At 39.4% G+C, this 19,930-nt stretch overlaps 1 protein-coding gene across 1 annotated transcript; it reads right to left on the reverse strand.

Moving 5' to 3' along the window:
* Window positions 1-2,913: 2,913 nt before the first annotated feature.
* adgrl4 (adhesion G protein-coupled receptor L4) lies at window positions 2,914-18,869 on the reverse strand. Its single transcript, XM_049588335.1, has 16 exons — window positions 18,788-18,869; window positions 18,208-18,357; window positions 15,236-15,385; window positions 14,350-14,499; window positions 13,875-13,945; window positions 11,984-12,163; window positions 10,972-11,155; window positions 10,685-10,798; window positions 9,938-10,137; window positions 8,044-8,223; window positions 6,176-6,379; window positions 5,557-5,777; window positions 4,906-4,972; window positions 4,691-4,782; window positions 4,342-4,510; window positions 2,914-3,754 (listed from the first exon to the last, which is right to left on the reverse strand). The coding sequence occupies exons 1-16, from the start codon at window positions 18,831-18,833 to the stop codon at window positions 3,692-3,694; spliced, it is 2,241 nt and encodes a 746-aa protein (XP_049444292.1). The 5' UTR covers window positions 18,834-18,869; the 3' UTR covers window positions 2,914-3,691.
* Between the last annotated feature and the right edge of the window lie 1,061 nt (window positions 18,870-19,930).

The following is a 19,930-nucleotide window of genomic DNA, read 5'->3' on the forward strand; positions in this document are numbered from 1 at the left end:
AACAGTTATTTAGCCTAAGCAGCAGAGAAATAGCAGAGGGGGGCAGCTTCTGGAGCTCCAGCCCTGAATGCTTACTCAAAAGCCCGCAAAAATCTTTTAGGTTTTTAAACACCTTCAGCTTTATTATTCAGATAACAATATCTGCCCATGGTATTGATCCTTTTATGTTTTTGCCTACATAAATCTAGTATTGAGTAAATAGTCTTCTGTTGGCGTCACATTCATTTCAGAGTATTGAAGGCTACATTTATGTGGCATTGTTGAGGATCCTCGATTTGCAATTAGAGCAACTCGGATTAATATGGCATGGATTCAAACGTAGGTGTTTTGTTAGATTAACAGTCACTCTGTGAGCTCTGCTCCAGCATAGCAGATTTCTACCCTGTTATTTAACTTAAAAAATGGAAACATCAGACAATTTTTTCCTCTTTTTAGGCGGCAGGAGTGAAAATAAGTCATCCTCAATATTTGTTGTGTTATGGTGTCAGAATGATGAAGGCAGTTGGAGATCAAAAAGATACAAAATAGACCGAAGATGCTACAAGATGATTTTTTCCTTTGAATTTTTAGAATGATGTACAATTTGTAGGCATTATATCATCTTAAATGGCTTGAAAAATAGTTCCTATAGCTGCCATAAAATGGGGGAAATAATCTAGCAGGGGGAGCATGCCCCCGGACCCTCCTAGGTTTAGTTAAGCCCCAAGTGTTAACAACGTCTGGCTCTGTCCCTGGTAAGAAGTAGGATCATTTTCTCAGTCTATAAAGGAACATTTTATCCCTCAGTTTATAAAATCAGTCAAAGTTCACACATCTTGAGACACATCGATTTCATTGCACAGGAAGGGAATGGAAAATTTAAAAAGTAGCTCAAGCTGTCAGACAGATGTCATGGAATATCTGCCTCTTAGATTCAGTGAAGCAAAAGAAACGTACATAAAATTAAAATAATCAAGTACCTTGAATTTGTACTTTAGTAAATGTACCTTTCCACCACTGCACAGAACTCAACACAGTCTGTTTTAAGTATTAAAAAATAGTGAAGTTAAACCCTAATTTTTAATCACTCAGAAAATGAGGTAAACAAGTTTTTCACAGCTGAACGGAGGGATAAACCCAGCGGGATCTACATCTATTCCCTCTGTGAAACCCAGCCACGTGGAGCGAAGGCAGAGCAGATGCAGCCTGGTTTGCTCTTTTACTTCTTCAATATCTGTCACAACTCCATGTCTTAAAACGTATATACCGTTCCCCTGGCATCACAAAGCTCTCCTTCTGGATACAACAAAGTCAAACAGTGTGGTGAATTGCTGCTCTTCATGCCAATTTTACAATCTGCCGCAGCCTAAAGGGCTCCGCAAACAGCCCTGTTTATAAGAGCAGTTTGTGAGGGTGACGACACCGAGCAGCAATCAGCTAAAAGGGTCTATTCTCGTCTTCTTTTGGGGTTGTGTTCGGATTGCAAAACGCATGGCTCCCCTGTGTAATCGCACATAAGCCATCACACCTCTTTGATTCTCAGGATTCAGGTCACCTGACCATCAGCTATTCCTGTTTTTAATCTCAGCAGCAGCCAGTAGAGGTCTCCAACATCACAAGTATGTCCTGAAATTGGATTGAAAAACTTGTTTTGAGGACAAAGAAAGAGTCAAAAAGCATTAAAAGTGTCTTGGCAAAACAGTTTAGTTAGGTGAGGTCATGATGTGAGTTTCAGTGGCACATCTGTCAGCCAAACTCAGTGCTTAATGATAGTAAATTCTGTATTTCACTCCATTTTCTGCAGTAATATGACAACACAAGTAAACTGAGGTCTAGCAGAAATGTTTACAGACTTGTTGGGTCTCCAATGCCTGCTGATTAAACTCTGGCACCTGGTTTCTACCTTTTTGTAAAGCCTCCACCTCACCTGAGCGTTGTAGGGTTAGACGCCTATCAACATCCTGAACACCGAAAATAATAAGAAAATACAGGCAGAGGTCAGACTCTCTGCAGAAAAACACACCCCCACACAGAGAGAGTGGGTCATAAATGATGATTAAGAGAGATACTAGTAGTAATTAAGTCAAATCCTGCAAATTATGTCTTTAATTTTAATGACACTAAACTGAGAAGAAAATAGAGAAACACGGTGCATGTCTTTGTTTGTGTAACAAAAATTGCTCTCTCACACACCAGCAGAGATGTTCACCAGTGTCTGGAAGGACTTTAAGCATCCGACAAACTATTACCTAGAATATAGACTGAATCCGTGCTACACAACATGCTCCTGTGTACAGGCATGTGACACATTAGTGCACCAACATTTCTTGTTTGGTTGGTCCGTGCTTCTTGTGAAGAAAACACAGACCAACCATTATTTTAGACAACCAAGAAAAAGTGGTTAGTCACAGTCTAAAAGGGCACATACGTCTAAATATAGAGTCGTCTGGACTTAAGAGTTGGGTTTATATATAAAAGCACAAGTACATATACTTTACTTATTTACTTTAGTTTTGTTTGGTTTAATTATTCTGACAATTTATGAACTGAGGTCACAATAGATTTAAAATGATAAACACGTATATCCATTAATGAATTTAAGGACATCATTTAAGGGCATTGATGAATTTAAGGGCATCATTTAAGGGCATCATACACAATGTGCTTGTTGTGGATTGTTGTATTATGTGTTGTATTTGTTGCATTGTAAATGTGTTTTGATTGGCTGCTACCTTTGCCAGGTCTCTCTTGTGAAAGAGATTTTCAATCTCAGTGGGTCTTCCTGGTTAAATAATCGTTATAATAAATAAAATATAAGTAAATTTACTGTAGATGGGAGGAAAATCATAAAGTAATTTTTTGATGCATTTATTGTCCAACACTACAGGATGGAGCTTGCTGAGAAGTACAATAAAGCAAGAACACTTAGGAAAATTAAGGTTCAGCCACAATATTTATTTATGTACAGGCCAGTATCACAAAGCCTTAGAGGACTACACAAAAAATGCTACAGCACAAAAAAAAATACAAGAAGAAGAACATTTGTCTGATCGTGCAGACACATAATCAGAAAGTGATGCAAGCCTTGAGTTTGTGTGTCAGATGCTACAATGGACAGTTCCTCATTAGCTCCAGTAGATGGGGCCATTGGCCTTCCTAACTGCCATCATGTACGAGAGCAACTGTCCTCACAACAGTTCATATTTAATAAACTGTACACTGAGTTGTGTGGAGTTCACAAAGGGTTTAATGCATTAAACAAGAGCATTGATTCTGCACATAAGGGAAGTGAGCAGCAGAGATATGTGTTAGTTTGCTACATTCATTTTTAATAATTTACAAATCAATTTCAAACACAAGGACAGAACAAAGACAGCAGACTGCTGCTCAGGTTTAATGCTGGTAACTGCAGAGATGTTAAACTTAACTGAAAATGTGCAAAAATATGATTCTCAGGAGAACGTCTGCTGTGGAAATGTTGACTCAGTAGTTTATCTGCATTGTACATAACACTTACAAACATGTATAGATGATGGCAGTTTTTTTTACAAAGGAAACAAGACATTTAGAAATCATTTATTAGACATCTGAGCTTAACAATTCCTCCCACAACGTCTTTCAAAACTGAACGCATGACTCACAGGATATTGCAAAGCTATAGGGTGGACTATTATTGTACAAGTGCAAGTGATCAGGCTGTGTGCATGTGAACTCATCTCAGGCACTCAAAACAACAGGGCACGTTTTTGAAAAGCCGGTAGTACTCCTCCTGGATCTGGAACGACACAGACGAGATGGCAGGATGTAGAATAAAGCATATAATATAATATAATACAATATAATATTATTCATAATCTAAAACAGTACTTAAGAAACAATTATGAGGTATTTGTACTTTACTTGAGGATTTCCATTTTCTTTATACTTTCTCTATGACATTTATTTCACATATTTTTAAAGTTTTTTTTTTGCCTTTGATGGACAGGACAGTTAAGTGTGAAAGGGGGAGAGAGAGAGGGGATGACATGCAGCAAAGGGCTACAGGCTGGACTCGAATCCAGGCCGCTGCAGCAACAGCCTTGTACATGGGGCGCCTGCTCTACCACTAAGCCACCGACACCCCTACTTGTAGCTTTTCTAAATAAAATCTTATGCATATCTTATCCTCATGGTACTGCTAATTTAACAAAATTATAACACATATTTAATTTAATAAAAAAAAGAAACCCTGCATTTTCGACATAACCAAAATATCATTGATTTCTTTCTATCATGATGCTCAATAGCAAAACATTTAACCTCCAATTTGATCTGAACTGGTTGTCTGACTATAGTCACCTAATAAATGGGAATAACTGTTACCTTTCTGGACAGGACACAGAGGAAGATGAAGATGAACATCCCCTGGAAGGCGTTGGCGATGGTGAACAGATACGCAGTGAGGGTGGTCTCATGGAGGATGTGCAGCACTCCTAAGGTCCAGGTGGCTCCCAGAACAAACAGCAGCGCGATGGCACCGCGGGCACAAGACCTGACGGTGAGAACACCGACTTTAACTCGTATTTTAAGTCAACAATAACAAAAAAAACTAATTGTAATTTCACACAACAAGGACACCACATGACACCATCATAATCCACCAGATAAGGAACTCACAACTTGATTTTCAATATATTTTTGACCTTCTCAACGAGAGCGCACGTAATCCTACCTGATGTTTTCGTAGTGGCTGATTTCAGGCTTTTTCACAGCAGTATGCCGGTACACTTTGTAGATGATTACTCCAAAAGCCAAGAGATTAACCTTTGGTGGAGACCGACAAAAACAAACATGACAAACAAACACGATCAAATGGGTATTTATCTTCGAAACAATCCCTATTTGATGATTCCAATTAATACTTGAACAGTCGTTTCTACATCTTACCAGGATGATCAAACACGCCGGGCCGATGAAACTCCATATGAAGTGGTTTTCCGTGCTCAGCCAACACCTGTAACACAAACGGAGGAAGTGTTATTTAACACCTTTATTAACTGAACGTGTGCTTTAAGATCTCTTTGTTGCAATAATCCTCCTGCAGAAGCAATACCCTCTATCATTTCACTTCAGACTAATCTAGCCTAATCTTAATTATGACAATATTGTATGGGCCCGTACATACCCTTCTTATCTTACAAGCACAAAAACAATTGGATAGAGAAAGCTGCCTCTGCTCGCAGGACTGAACAATCAGCACTTCTTTTGCATAACCTCAATCTTTTAATTATGTTTTACATTAATAAACAACAGACTTACTTTTATTTATAGATTCCTATTCGAACTCTCCAGCGGACCCCAAACCCCCCAAACCTATCAGAATTTCTTTAACACTAAATCAGTTTTTTAAAGTACTTTCTAAGCAGCACAAGCATCTTCCACTTCCTTTATGTCCCCGCAGGCCAAATTTAATCTCTGTCCTCTTGTATTTATAATTAATGTAATTTGTTTATCTTCCCTCCCTGAGAAATGCTGAATGAGTTTGGAAAAAGAGGTCTTTGTTAAAGCCTTTGTTTTCCCACCTCTCCCTCCACTTACACTTTATCAGTGCCGTAATACTTAGAGCCGAGTGTCGCCGAGATGGCCACCACCACCGCGGGGCTCCCATAGCCGAAGATGTAAAAGTTACGGTGCAGGAAGCCTTTGTTGTAGATGACGCCAACCACTATTAAGTACAGATGGATGCCCTCGATGCACATCCAGGCAAAGGCCGCAAGGAAGAAATAGTGCAGCAGCCCTGCAATAACAGAGCAGAAAAGCTGCCAAGAAACAGACAAAAGAGGAGAGAGGGAGAGAGGGAGACGGAGATTTCACAGTTTTATGATGTGTCAAAGTACACTTATTATGCCCCCGTATGTAAGGATTGTCATTTGCACATATTTGTTTGTTTGTTTGGCCTAATTCAGGAGATTTATTGCAAATCTTCATGCGTTCCCGTGTCAAAGAAGCCCTTAAATGAACACACATAATTCTGTTGTTCAACTAAAAAAGCAAGTTAGAGTGTAAGCGAGAGAAATTAAAGTGTGCTTCACAACCTTGTATGCTCTTACAACTCAAACGAGAGGGGCTTTAATCATTGAAATCACAGAACAGCGGCTCAGGCACACACACGCACACATAAACAAACAGGAGACTTCCTTTGTTTCACCGCGCTCACCTTATGCGAGTTCATGTTGATCCCCACCAGGAAGATGAACTCGGCCATGAAGAGGCTGCAGCACAGGTTCTTGTGGATGGTGGTTCTGGTGCTTTGGATCTCGCTGAAGAACCAGAAGGTGAAGATGCACATGGACAGACAGATGAGGGAGATGATCATCCCCAGCTGGGTGATCCGGGTCAGAATGGTGTAGTGGGCCACCAGCTGGGAAGCAAATGGAAAGGGAGGCGGTTTCATTTACTATCTCAGGGTATGCTGAAGGTGTAATTTGTTGTGTTTTCTGCTCAGAGTCATTTGATATAACACGGGTGGGTACTGGCTTACACCCATGCAGTATGTTGGGCTGCACACATACAGGGACAGCTCCAGTCCTGCTGGATCAGATATATGTTAAAGGAAAAAGGTGGGGAAATGTAAATTAATTTAATCTTCAGTTCAGGGTTGTTTTTACGAACACACCCCCTGTTTTAGTTAAAGCAGTGCCTCCAAATCCCTAAAGGAAATGTAGGAATTTAAGGGCACTGTTGAGAGCTATAAAACAACAGGAGGTGTATCTTTAAAAGTTGTGGGTGGGTATCTCCCACAGTTTCTTTGCCTTTCAATATGTATAGTGAGTAACATTGCCTTTAGCAGCAGCTAAACAGTTTAATTGGTTTTTGTGTGTGTGTGTGTGTGTGTGTGTGTGTGTGTGTGTGTGTGTGTGTATGTTGCATAAAATGCAGTCTCACAAATTATCAAGAATATTATCTTGAGTGAAACTTAATAATTATAGGTCTTGGTATTAACAAGTAAAATAGAAAGAAGTTGCTTCATTATATTGAAACCTGGCACAATGTTGATAACACCTTCAACACAAACTGCAGGCTTTGGCCTTCAAAAACTTGTATTGGTGGAAAATAAGCACACAGAGAGGTACATAAACAACAGCAATTCAGTGACAAAAGGTCATAACATTCAGTATATCTTCGTGTTAGAGTGTATTTATAACATCAAAGATTTTGAATATTCCAGATAAAATGGATCGAGACAATCTTATCTCTCGAGATGGATGAATCATATCTAAAATCCCATCGGATTATCTAAAAATGAATTGTCACAATTTTTTCCAGGCTTATGAAAAGTTCACATTTTGGAAATACACATGTTTTTACAGGAAAGCAACAACATAGCATCTGAGCAAAAAAGAATTATATAAGTAATAAGCAGGCCTGAAACTAATTATTATTTTATCTGGCGATTTTTAGATTTAGTTTGGTCTATAAAATGTCAGAAAATGATTAAAAATGTTGATCAGTGTTTCCCAAAATCCAAGATAGCATGTTTAAATCTCTTGTTTTGTCCACAATCCAAATATATTCAGTTTACTGTCATAGAGGAGTAAAGACACCAAAAAATATTCACATTTAAAAAGCTGGAATCAGAGAATTATGACTTTTTTTTCTCTTAAAGAATTACTCAAAGTGATTAATCAATTATTAAATTAGTTGGCAAATAATTTCATAGAAGACAGCTTCATTAAAAACTGATATAAATAATAAAATAAAATCCAAGTAATATCCTAATATGAAACCATTTATTGTAAGGATTGAATAATACATATATTTCACTTGAGGTTAGGTTAATATTTAATTTAAAAATAAAATTCTAAAATTCTAATTCAAAATCTAAAATTTCAATAAATAAATTATTTTCTTAAGATATAAATACAGATCCAGACATGTGGTCTTAACCTCATTGAAAATACATTTTTTAAACATGATAAACCTTTTACCTAAATTAATTTCAATAAATAAAATAAAGCCTCAGTGGAGAAATGTAACAAATGAAATACCTTTGCACGGCTGTGTTGTTAATGTGCGAACACTCACATTGGCTCGCCCGGAGGACATGAGGATGGCAAAGTGTGTGAGGTGATTGCAGGAGCAGGTGGTTGCGTTGCTGTTGACGTGGACGGTCTTGCAGCCGCGAGTGGACCAGTGGCCCTGCAGGCTGTCCGGCTCATACTCCCAGAAGGCGCACTTGGCCACATCAGCTTTAGTGTCGATGGGCTTTGGGGAAAAAGACAGGAACAAAGACGCTGTTAACTGTTCACGGTGCTGTTTTTATTAGTTTCTGTGCTGCGCTGCATTGTGGGACCACAACAGGGGGTTAAAACAGATTGCGCAGATCTCATCAAAACAGCACTAAAGATGAATTACTGTCCATCTAAAGTTTGAGTGCGTCAGGAATTATATTTTAAATCTTTGAATTAAAAATGATCAATCTTCTGCTTTTACTTTAGTGATATTTTCTTGCTGTTTTGCACTCTCACTATTCTTACCATCTCATAACTTAATGACTCATTATACAAAAGAAAGAAAAGCCAAATAATTATCATGCATGACTTTGGGTCAAAATGAATGGCTCAGGGCATAAAGTGCAATCATGTGTGCTGCACACAATGCAGCTCACCGGGTGTTTCTGTGGGAGAGCAATCTCATTGGGATGTACAAATGTACAGCGGTCCAAATTATCATTAAATTCACATGAGCATATTGAGAGCAGGAGTCAACATATTTTACATAAATTATTATGTGCAGATTTACTTGAATTACAATGATCTACACAACAAGCACATTTGCACTGAAAATTAAGTGTCATAAATAAATAAAATAAAACAAAAATGTGGTTTAGTGTTTCAGGTTGAGTTGTTACATTCAATTAGGTTTGTCTGCACCCCACTCGGTGAAACATTTATGATATTTTACGTGTAAAAATGACTTATTTACAACCTTAAATCACTAAATTTATCTTTCAAATGAGCCCGAGTAGAGTGTGTCACAATAATACTGAGCAGGTGCAGGCAGGGAAAAAAAAAACAACCACAGCGCGTCACGGGAAAATACCACTTCACTAGCAGAAATTGTCTGCATGAAAATGGAGCCCAAATTATTGATTGTTGCTCTTTAAAGGCAATTTACAGAGGATTTTCGCTGCTCGACATAAATCATCACCTCCTTTGTTAGGCTTAAGCCTCAAGGGTCCAACAAAAATAATGATTTCACTTTCTCATACATTTTAATTATCTTAAAAGAAAATACCAGTACATTAACTTTTAGGGTTATTTCCCTTCATTACTCCGCTTTCCTCCATCATCTATTCACCTTTCCTCCTCCATTTCTCCTTAAACTGAGAGGTCATTGCAAGAAATACTCAGAGTAAAATCTTAAAATTTCCTTAAAAAAAAAAAAAAAAAAAAAAAAAAACGCACACAAAGCTCTAACTACTCCTCCCATGTGAGTTTGACTTAAATGGAAACAGTTAGCAAGTTACTGCGAGAGTCAGTGAGGGAATAAGGAAGCTATTCTTCACAGCAAATGTAACGATGGCTCCAGTCTGACAAGAATATATATGATGGGATGTTGATGTTTCAAAGTGAACAGGATCCTACTGGAAGCTACCGTAATGCTGATAAATGAGTCATGTAAGACACGGAAAAGGTGGCAGCGAGTTTAAGGGAGCAGGAAGTGAAGAAAACCTTCATCTAGATAGAATTTTTTTTTTTAAAAGTTAAAGTGCTTCTTCAGTAAATCAAATCAATGGCGGGTTTAATATGGAAGAATAATACTGGGGTCATGTTTTTTAAGGAAACCCTCACTCGCTGAACTTGTTTTGCACAGACACAGTGACATTCCGAAGCAGCATACATTTGGAAGGCATACATTAAGAGTGCAGAAGTGGGAAAACATTGTCGCCAGCCTCAGCACTCTGTGTGGTCTTTACCTCGTTGTGTCTCAGAGTGAAGGTGACATGGTCAAGTTGGTAAACGTCAGCAGGTTTGACGGCTGCTGCGATGACTTGGGAGTTGACAGTGATTTCCCCCGTCCCTGCATAGCGCGAGTAGTCGGTGACACCTGGGTCGCTGCTCGGCTTCAGGATGTCACCGATGCTGTCATATCGCACAAACACCACTGACACGCTTCCTGATGGACAAAAAAAAAGTTTACCAAAGACAGGAGAGAGTAGGTCTTAGTCACTTACTTACTGTATGTTTAATCAAACTTTTAACATACTGAATGTGCCGAGCAGAACGATATTTGGGAGATATTAGATGTACAGTCAGTGTGGAGGTCTGACCAGCTGTGTAGAGTGACAATTAACTTTTTGAGTTGTCTGTAATGGTTGGCCCTATTTCAACATGTAACAAGGTGTCAAAACATGACTTAAACTCAGGTTTGATTTCAATATAAACACGACTTCATGGTCTTTTTGTTGCATGCTGCACAACTGTTGCCATGAGGACCAGGTGACCAGATTTTGGAATGGCTGACATGATTTATTGGAGCAAATTCTACTATATGCAAACAAAAAACAAATCATTATGTTTTGATACTTAGTGGGAAGAAAAAAACTCTGAATACATAATTTTTCTTTGGCATACAACATATGTGGCATATGGCTACACATAGCACAACAGTACTCCCTGTACACCCGAGCACACAGATGGTGGTGTAAACTAGGCTACTTTACCATTCCTGTCCTCCTCTGGTCTCAATTTCGGAGTTAGATTTATATGATCTCCTCCCATGGAAGCAGCCAGTTTGGCTTTTGTGTGACGAGCATCAAAGGTGAAGAGTTTCAATTCTGTGGTGGAGGGGAGAGAGAGAGAGAAAAAAAAGGATATCAAGGAATTAAAAGTATGAAAATGACAATTATCCAAAACCTCACATTTCTGTGCACAGGTGGGAATAAATGGCAGGACAATTTAATATAATTGGAGTCTCTGGAAGAGTGCTCTGCTTTAATAATTATCTCACCCATTTCGGTGGCTTTGATTTCCAGCTCGGTTGGAGTTTGGTAGTTGTTAGCCAGAGTCAGAGCACTTTCTTCAACAGTGTGTAGCAGCTTGGTGATGGTATGTTCCCGACGCTCCTCTTTCATCCGGCTCCAAGCCACCAGTTCATCTTTCTCCACCAAGTTGTTTACTGCTTTCACCAGTTTCTGTAGGAGAGCAGATTTATCAGTGTCACGTGTGTGTGTATGACAGTTCAGCATGTAACACATGCCTGTATGGCAATGTGTTTTTAATTAGGCACGGTTACGTCGTTGTGTGTATCTACTGTAGGGCTGTCTCTTTTGATGTGCCAATAACATAATGTGGCTTTTATTATTTATGTGCACATAGGCGTAGATGTCAGGGGGGATACATAGGACACTTCCCCATAGTATTTAGAACATGTGTATTTGCTCCTCTGAATAAAAATGTTCACAGAGAACTTTTATTTTGATGAAATTGTGCATAAAAGTGCATAAAAAGTCACCAGAATCCACAAAGTTAAGAGTTTGACGCTCTTAAGAGCATCCCCAGACCCCCCAAATGCAATAAAACAAACAAAAAACGATGCCCTTATTTGTTCACATAGGAACTTATCACTGATATTTCTCTACTATTGAATCACAGGATGGGGCGCCTTTCTTTAAAATTGCACAGGAGCAATTGGTGGAGAATTTTGGTGTCCCATTATGGTCAACAAGTGCTGCTCCTCTAAAACCCTGATGAAGATGGTCTAGTCGAAACGTTGGTACTTGAATAAAAGAAAATATTTTTGCATCGAGTCTTAGAGTGTGTGCCTGACATCTTTTTTCAAACCTCTAAAAATATTACACATCGGCACTTTGGTCTTTCCCAGAACTGCACAGCACACAATAACAAGGAACCAGACTGTATTCACTGCCATTTCCCCCTATAAACCAGTTCAAAGCATAACTGCAGTTCAGGCAGAACTCCAAATGCTGATTGAGAAACAAGAATGGTAAACACAGATTTACTGTAAGGGTTGAGTTGACGACGGATGGTTTGACAGTGTAATCCTTTTCTTCGGCAGCCAGTGTTGATGCGGATCGACGCAAGGCCTCGACATATGCAATCACTTCCACTGAGGTAAGTTCGCCGGACGTCTGCTTGGCGATTTCCGTTAGTAGACTCTGGGGCTCCGTGAGGTTGCTCATCTAGGATCGAGGGGGGAGGGGAGGTATATTAAAGATATCACAATCCTGCAACATATTGATCCTATCCAGTACTTCATTGTTTCTTTCTATGTACTTTAATCACAAATTTAAAAATGTGCACATATATCGGTTAGTTTGTTTTATCATTCTCAAAACAGGCCTGGCTACCTTTGGCACATAGGAGCAGTTTGGACATGTCAGTATCACCCATAATGAAAGTAATAAACAATGACATTTTAACGTGTGTCACCTGCAGGCATTGAGTGTTGCAGTTTACCGCTGCTATTTTGTCAATATGTTTGTTTTTTTAATAAAATAAAAGTGGAATTTTGTTTTCACACACTATACTTAACTGAAAATTGCTCATCTGGACATTTTTAATCACGTTAATATTTGTTTCCCTTTCTAAACATCAATGAACTGAGCTTAACATTCAGTTTGAGGCTAGTGAGCCTCAATTTAAACGTCTGTCACTTTAGCCACTGGATCCCAACCTGGGGGGTTTTGACCCTCACTAGGGGTCGCCAAAGCTTCACGGGGGGTCGCAAGGCCCCCCTATTATGCATCCACAATGCCAAACAGAACAATAGCCAAGCGTCAGGCAGAAGAACGCACTGGATTTGTCAGAAAAGAAGCCTATTAACTGTGTATGATTGTTTAAAAAAACATGATACCTATAAAAAGTTCTTTAACCCTTTGCAATCAGAGCAAATTGGCTTGATTTCTTTTATAGACACTGTAAGAAGCCAATGAGCAATGAAAGAAGTAATGACCCCCCAAAAATTGGAAAGAAATTATTAAAAAGAGGAAATAAAAAAAAAGAAGAAAATTAGTAAAAAATTGAAAGTAAAATTCTGTAACACAATTTTAAAATGTAATAACAATAATGATTATCATTATATTTTTCCCTAGCTTTTTTCTCTCCATTTTTTAAAATTAATTATTGAAATCTTTTTTTATTTTTATTCGTGAGATTTTTTTTTGCTTTTTTTTTTTTTTTACCAAGTTGCTCATTGCCTTTTTACATGTTTCTGAAAGAAATCATACCAATTAGCTCAGGTTTCAAAGGGTTAAAATATCAGGAAAACTCTTCTCTGCTGTAATATTCACAGGAAATAATCAATCAGCAATAAATTCATCCAAATAGATTTACGTAGACTTACTTACTCGTCATCTCACTTAATGACAAAAAATAGGTCTCTTGAGGAAAAGGGGAACCACTGACCTAAGCATCAGAGTTACGTATAATAACCTCTTTCCCTCTCCAGTAACAGGGAGGACAGCTCTGGAGAAAAGAGGATGCGTAACAACAGTCTGTGCAGCGCAAACATATTCTGCAGGATATTTTATGCTCCTGTAAAAAATAAACCAATAAAAGCCCTGAAAAGTTCTAATAAACTCACCAACAAAGCAGCTATTGATTAGAAAACAAACTGGAACACCCATTGCCTGCAGGTGGCCCAAGAGTCAAAGACTGCAAAATCTATGACTGTCTTTGCCTGTAGATGGTACGCCTTACATGTCAGTCGTAAACCACTGCCGGTGTTACTTTTCTTGCCTCTTGCATTTGGATAACATTGGCTGGTGGCATGTGTCCTTATTTGCTTGGCCCGTTTCATTTCACGCTCATCTTTTCTGCCTCCAACAGAGGGCAGTGTCATCATATCTATTTTTACCTTATTTGGCTGAGGTCCTGAGGAGGGGTACTTACATATTCAAGTGTTTTGTTGACAGTCTGTGTGATGCACCCAATGTTGTCATGGCAGTATTTTTGGGGATGCTCTGGAAAACAACAATTACCTAAAGTATCTCTTTGATTGCTTAATTTATTTCCATCATTTCAACAGGACAAAGCATCTTACAGTAAAGTCTGAATTGCATGGAAAACCTGCACAGATGTAACATCACATGGCTCTCTTTGTGATCATCACAGCTAAGAAAACATCAGAAAACTTAAGATTGCACCGTTTACTTGATGTATTGCATAATACATTCGCCATAAAAATGTTAAAAATTCAGTTCTGTGTTGTGTGTGTGTGTGTGTGTGTGTGTCTGCGTGACAGGGAAAGTTTAAAAAAAAAAAGGAGATGAAGAAAGATGTATGTCCTTGGATGTAAGTACCAGTGCGTGAGGGTAGTGTGTGTGTGTGTGCGTGTGCGTGTGAGCTGTTCCATCCTCATACCGACCTTTACATCTTACACCTCTCTCCGGATGAAAGTGCTTAGTGCCTGAAGTTGGGATGTAATCACGCTGACAGGTGCAATAGAAAGATCCATTCGTATTATGGCAGTGTGAGTTGGGTCCACAGACCGGTCCTGACTTGCATTCATCAATATCTGAAAGGTGCAAATGAAGAGTTCAGCTCCGATAAAAGATAAACGAAATATGATTAAGGGTCACACTCTCATCATAAACACATGTAATGTAAACAGCAAATAAACACGCATGCATTTGTGTCTCTGCAGTATTCCCACTTCAGAATGAGTGAAAGTGATGCTGAAAGTGAAGGAAAGTTAATGATTTATTTTCACACAAATAAAGAATGTGGCACAAGCAGTCTGACTCATTCCATTTAATACGCTGTATAATTGATTTTGGAAGAGAAACTGCAATTCTTGCATGCGTGTTACACATCTGAATATTCATACATCAGCTTCTAAAATCAGCTACATGCTTCCGTGCTGGATTAAATGATGTGTGCCACCCAGTTGGATATCTGCAGGAATACTTTATGCTACAACAGGGGATAAAGGTGTTGTTCTTCTATTGCACATGGAGCAAAAGATCTCGGGCGGTTACTCAGAATAGCAGATGGGAAGGAAGCGAAAGGCCGAGGGGGGGGGGGTGTAAAAAAAAAAATCACCTCCAGCACGTTTATCCTCCTCAGTACAGTGAAAGAGAAAACATATCACACACACACACACACACACACACACAGGCGTCCTTAAAGCTGTGTGGCTCTCACACATATACATGATATCTCGCCTTGTCGTATGTGAGGTCCTCTGCCAGTACGTGACCAAAACAAATTTCTGTATATTTAGAATACTGGGCCAGTAAATCAGACATTACCGATGCATTCAGTGCCATCGTTGGGTTGGAACTTGGCCAGTCCTGTCGATGTGTATCCAGAGACACATGTACAGTAGTAGCTGCCCGCTGTGTTGGTGCAGTTCCCCCTGTCCCCGCAGATATTAGTCACATTCTGGCACTCGTTGTCATCTGTGGTGAAAAGAGCAGAGTGGGAAGTAAACTGGGTTAGTTGCTAAAGGAAATAGAGTTTACAAAAACTCAAATAGGCTTTAGAAAGGTTCGGCCCCTTTGAAAAAAGAAAGTAATTGGATGGGCAAAGAAACAAAACACATCTTTGCAGGTTTAACTGGATGCTTTTGTGTTGCTGTGATTTGCCCAGGCGGTTTAACACCTGCTGACCAGCATTTAGATTTACAAAAAATAACTTGTAGCTTGTTCAAACTTGTTTATCTGACCCTTTATTTGAACAAGGTTATTTTAAAGACATGACATTTAATGCATCGTTTAAAGTCCATTCTTCTTTAAATGTACTGTAATAGTTTCCTTGTTGCTCCTCCTTCTGCTTCATGTCCCATAAGGCCTTTCAATATACTCCAGAGAAATGCCTGAACATGTTGCAATCAGCTGTTCTGTAACTTTCTGTCAGAGATATTAGCAGAAAATTGTAGTTGAGAACTGCAAATTATCAGTGCAACTGTAACCAGTGTGTCTTTCCTCCCTCAAACAGCTGCAAGTCTTTTGGTCTGCAGCCTGTGAAGAAACAAAAATCTTTGCTCTGCTCCTTCAACAATTCATTTCTTTTTTTGGCTGCCGAACAGTACGCGAAATGGCTGGACCACCAGAGAGCCCTCGCAAAAAACTGATGTTAATCCTTTCTGTTTAACTTGAAATAGTGCAGTGAGTTATCTCTGCTTGAGTAGAAAAAGGATAACACCAACCAAACACCGAAATTAGCATGACGTGCTGGGGACATGATAGCAGCATTTCTTAACAGGAACATCTGTTTTCCAAAAACAGAAACCAGAGCGTGTGCTGAAACATGTGAGGTCTTCAGCCATCAATTCAGGAGAGATGATTTGGTGGGATTATTTCTAGAGCGACAATGTGGATTTCCAGAATTAATCCATGTATTAATGTCCAGAGAACTGACCCCATGCAATCATCATGGCAGCATATATCCAGATTTAATCATTGTTGGGGCTTTGATTGCATTTTCACACAAATACTGTCCCTTACACTTAGATTACTATTTAAGAATACTTAAATTTGATCCTGATCCTGAGTCCTGATGATTTGAACTTGATGAAGCTCAGCTGTGGTCTTGTCTCAGGCGCCACTAAGCTCTAACGTATATGCAACCTCCATTGTTCACATTTATGACTGCTGAGCAGTTTTTTGCCGTTGTTTGATCTTGAAAACTCAAATTACTTAAAATATTTTTCCCTTTGTTGCCCAGGCTTCAGAAAGCACCAGATAAAGAGCATTTCGCTGCGGATGCTGCTGCGCCCCACGCATTATAAAAAGTGCTGTTCCAGCTTTATTCTCAGACGCACCTTCCGTCTCTGGTCTCTCCATTTATTGGAAATGACCTGCTAAGACTTTCCACTGTTGTTTTTGCTTGTCTGTGATGGATGCTTTGCTCTTCCTCTCCTCTGTACCTTTTGCAACAAAAGCTGTCCGAGAAGGGAAATCCTCTGCTCTGATGAGAGAGGTGACTGTGTGCAAAGGGGAAATACCTCCATGACACACTGGACCCTTGAGCCATCATTGTTGCACAAACACTGTATCAACAGATTTTATGAGTAACTTTGATGCCTTTGTTTGTCTTTAAGTACACAACAGAGAGTGATTTCGTCCGTTTGTTTTTGCGTTTTTATATGTAATAGTTCAGACTTTGCACTACCAATAAACCAATTGACCAATAGTAATTTATTTCATTAATTTCCGCATTAAATGAACACACACATCCTTAATCTGCGACTACACAAGGACTCCATGAGCCGTGAGCCTCGTTGTGCCTTTTTTTGTTTTAAAATCATTCACCACAGTGTGTGCACTACTCACATTTTGATTTACTTTTGGCCCTTGAAATATGTAAGCTGCGCTGTGATTGTGATCGGGTTTGGACAGGAAACAAAAAGGGTTCCAGGAATTCTAAACAGCCTCAGAAACATAACAGGAGCAACAATGTCGAGCGAGAGGCAAAAAAATGTTACTAATAAAGCTGTATGGCGGAGATATCTTTTTATATTGCAGTGTTTTCTCTGTAATTAAGTCTCAAAGAAGTGAGCTGCCAACGAGCTGGCGAGCTCCGAAATGCCACAGCTGATCCAACAAATACAAACTGCATCTCAAAGAGGGCATGGTGGACGAGAACACATAAAGTTGTTGGAATTACTTACACATATTTGACTTAAACTTGCCCACACAGTGCCTACGTGTTTTGAAATGCCCAAATTGACTATTAAGCTCAATCACAGGAATTAAAAGCAAAATTAGATGGTGAAAATGAAGTTTGCTTGCACGTAAAAGTTGGTTAATTCCAATCTATGTCCGTGGACTAAGGCACATGTGGGGCTAACCATCTCATACTTTTGAGATTATAAGAGACATAGGAGCAACACTGCACAGAAGATGCTGATCTGTGTTGATCGAATGATGAGAGATAATGTTTCATATGCGTTTTTTCGATGAAAACTGAACCAGTTCTTGTCCTGAACAGCCATCTTAAGCAGCTTTCACACATCTAGTGCCTGATATATTTTCAACTGCTCACATCTGGGTTATTTTTGCACTGCACAGTCAACCACCATGCTCTAAAAATATTAAATTAAGCCACATGTGTACAAATGTTGGCCTCATACTCCTGTCTGCTTATGTCGAGCAGCCGCAAACAACAAAGGCGTCCAAAAATAGTCAATGCTTCCATGACAGCTATACACACGAGGCTGTACTCTTGCATCACTGCAAATACTAAATACATATGGATGGCTTTGTGTGTTCATATTCACCGTTGCAAAACGTCGTTCCATCTCCCGTGTATCCTTGGTCGCAGAAGCAGGCGTCGTTTGAGCCGTTCAGGGACTTGCATGTTGCAAGTCGGTGACAAGAATCACAAATGTCAGAGAGGCTGCATGGGTCCATCAGACTGGAGAGCCATGCTGCGTAGACACAAGCGCCAGACACGAGAGTGTGTAAGTTTAATGTATACCATGAAAGCAATAGTCCAAATCATTTTGTGATGCCACTGCTGCTTCTTTTGGCGCGTGTGGTTCCAGTAAAAATTGCATTTTTATCTTCTGCTCTGTGGTTAACCTGCCACTCATGTAACCACACAGGATCCACTGAATCACAGTACAAGTTTAGATTACAGCTTACAGCTTGTGGCGACACAAACAATCTGTTATAAACAAAAAAAAAAAAAAAAAAAAAAAATCACAACACTAGTTTTAATACGTACAGATATATCAAGCTCATCTGCCGCCCCATCACACAACCCAGACCCACCATAGTTAACATAGAGCCCCCATAAGTACAGATTCATCACTACTAAGACACCTGCCATGCTAGAGAGTAGATAAGCTCACATACCTGTCAAAAGTACAAGTTTCATTGGTGACTTGAGCAAAGACTCCATACTTGCGCTTGGTCTCGATTCTACTTTTAGCACAGACTGCGGTGGGCTGGCTGATGACGTAGTCCACTTCCTTGCATCACTTTTCCTGTTTCCCTAAACCTGGCCCTTCCTGTCTTGATCTTTAATCTGCTTTCAAAAACATGCAGCCTGCTCCCTTCACCAAAACCACTCCACCACACAGCACCTCACACACTCTCTCATTTGGTTTCAATTTACACTTAATGTTAAAGATGTTTTAACAGAATTCAACCACATTTTTAATGTGTTGTTGACACTGTGACTCATGTTGCCATTCTGGAAGCCATCACGCCATTGTTCTCACTCGAACATGTACAGTAGGCCGGGTAAACACAGGCCAAAACAACACCGACTAACTCCACGGAAGGACGACCCCCTCCCTTCCGCAAAGGACTGTGCACAAATTCACACAGACATTCCAGTGCTGTGTGTCTTCCAGTGATCATCTCAGTGTTCTTCACACAATATATGTAGCTCCTCCAGGATTTTGCTGCTGAAACAAACCGGTGATACGCGCCTTTAAATTTCAGTTTATATTCCAAATAATGTAATGTGGATTCTTTAGTGCGGCATTCGATGTATATAGAGTCACTCACCACTTATAAAGATATGATTACCAACTAATTTCTTGCCGTATTGGGTCATATACAGGATCTATGACTCACACTTTGTTTAAAGACAAGAAAGGAAAGTGAAAGAAAAACATTTCATGGATAAATGCCCGGTCCAAACAATGGCCAAATTCTTATTCTCAATTTTCTTATGAACTATCTGCTCCTGAACACTTTTCCTCTAAAGCAGTCGTCTATTGAAGATACCACATGCTAAAGTTGCTCAAACATTGTGCTGTTTGCTATTGTTCACACTTCTATGCACCGTGCCTCGTAAAGACCGTGTGTTTCTATCAGCATGACTGAAATAACAGTGATGTTAAACAAATACAGAACGTTAAGGCCCTTTGTGCTGCAGTTATATACTGCGTGTGCCTTTGAAGATAAGCAATTAAAAACAACACATTTTACTTTTGTTTCTTTGACACCTGTCATGGACTAATGACCCCATTCTCTGTGTGGGAAGTG

The sequence above is a fragment of the Epinephelus fuscoguttatus genome, linkage group LG10 (genome assembly GCF_011397635.1).
Source record: "Epinephelus fuscoguttatus linkage group LG10, E.fuscoguttatus.final_Chr_v1".
NCBI lineage: Eukaryota > Metazoa > Chordata > Actinopteri > Perciformes > Serranidae > Epinephelus > Epinephelus fuscoguttatus.

Excerpts from the sequence above, each read along its gene's own strand:
- adgrl4 (XM_049588335.1), bottom strand. The coding sequence starts at position 18,833 with ATGGAGTCTTTGCTCAAGTCACCAATGAAACTTGTACTTTTGACAG. Across the intron at positions 10,799-10,971 it reads AATCAAAGCCACCGAAATGG|AATTGAAACTCTTCACCTTT; the intron begins GTGAGATAATTA and ends CCTCCACCACAG. Across the intron at positions 8,224-9,937 it reads TCACTCTGAGACACAACGAG|CCCATCGACACTAAAGCTGA; the intron begins GTAAAGACCACA and ends TTTTCCCCAAAG.